General features: G+C 45.1%; 1 protein-coding gene across 1 annotated transcript in view; it reads left to right on the top strand.

Moving 5' to 3' along the window:
- Positions 1-1,213, top strand: part of LOC111648391 (general transcription factor II-I repeat domain-containing protein 2-like) — a 27,460-nt gene that overhangs the window by 9,439 nt on the left and 16,808 nt on the right. The window contains exon 2 of the mRNA XM_023398257.1: positions 15-1,205. Within this exon, the coding sequence (XP_023254025.1) occupies positions 15-1,205 (1,191 nt within the window). The remainder of the gene's footprint in view (positions 1-14; positions 1,206-1,213) is intronic.

Raw genomic sequence — 1,213 nt, 5'->3', positions numbered from 1 at the left:
CTCTGTCAAAAAAGAGAAAAGTGGACACAGAGTGCAGAGTTTTCCAAGAAAAATGGTCATCGTCCTATTTATTTACGGAAGTGAATGGGAAACCTGTGTGTTTGGTATGTTCACAGCAGGTTTCAGTGCTGAAAGAATACAACCTGCGACGCCACTATGAGACTCTTCATGCCGAAAAATACAAAAACTTGCAAGGACAAAAGAGAATAGAGAAGGTGAATGAATTGTTGGCAGGTCTGAAGAAACAGCAGTCTGTGTTTTCTCGTAGACGAGAAATAAGTGATGCTGCAGTGAAAGCCAGCTACATTATTGCTAATGAAATTGCACTGGCTTCAAAACCATTTAGTGAGGGTGAATTTGTGAAGACATGTATGCTGAAGGCTGCAGAGATTGTGTGCCCTGAAAAGCGTCAGGCTTTTGCAGATATCAGCCTGACAAGAAACACAGTTGCAGACAGGATTTCTGATCTTTCAGAGGATTTGGACAGCCAATTGAAGCGCAAAGTAAAGTCATTTATTGCATTTTCAGTTGCAATTGATGAAAGCACGGACATTACAGATGTTGCACAACTGGCCATATTCATCCGCGGAGTTGATGACACTTTGACCGTCACAGAGGAGTTCGTGGAGTTGGTGCCAATGACGGACACCACAACAGCAGCTGATATTTTCACTGCCCTCGTCGGAGCGCTGGACAGGGTCGGAGTGGACTGGTCCCACGCTGTCAGCCTGGCAACAGATGGTGCACCTTCAATGACTGGGAAAAAAGCAGGTGTTGTCACAAAATTCAGGGAGAAGGTGCTGACTGCAAATGGAGGACTTGATTTTTGGACTTTTCATTGTATTTTGCATCAGGAGGCATTGTGTTGCAAATCATTGAAGATGGATAACGTCATGGAGGTGGTCGTCCGAACCGTGAATTTCATCCGATCCAGAGGCCCGAATCACCGCCAGTTTGACAGCCTTCTCAGAGAGAAAGACCACAACTATGGCCTGCCATACCACACCGAGGTAAGATGGTTAAGCCGAGGTGCTGTGCTGAGGCGCTTCTTTGATTTACGTGAGGAAATCAAACAGTTCATGGAAAAAAAGGGCAAGCCAGTCTTAGAATTTCAGTCCACAGAATGGATGCAGGATCTTGCATTTATGGTGGATGTTACAGAGCATCTGAATAACTTGAATAAAATGCTGCAAGGGCGCACCAAAGTTGTCAC

This window comes from Seriola lalandi, unplaced genomic scaffold (assembly GCF_002814215.2).
Source record: "Seriola lalandi dorsalis isolate HSWRI2012SDOR001 ecotype SW California unplaced genomic scaffold, Sedor1 jcf7180002054981, whole genome shotgun sequence".
In the NCBI taxonomy this organism is placed as follows: domain Eukaryota; kingdom Metazoa; phylum Chordata; class Actinopteri; order Carangiformes; family Carangidae; genus Seriola; species Seriola lalandi.
Note: the sequence above shows the minus strand (reverse complement) of the source record. Positions and strands in the feature narration are given on the sequence as shown.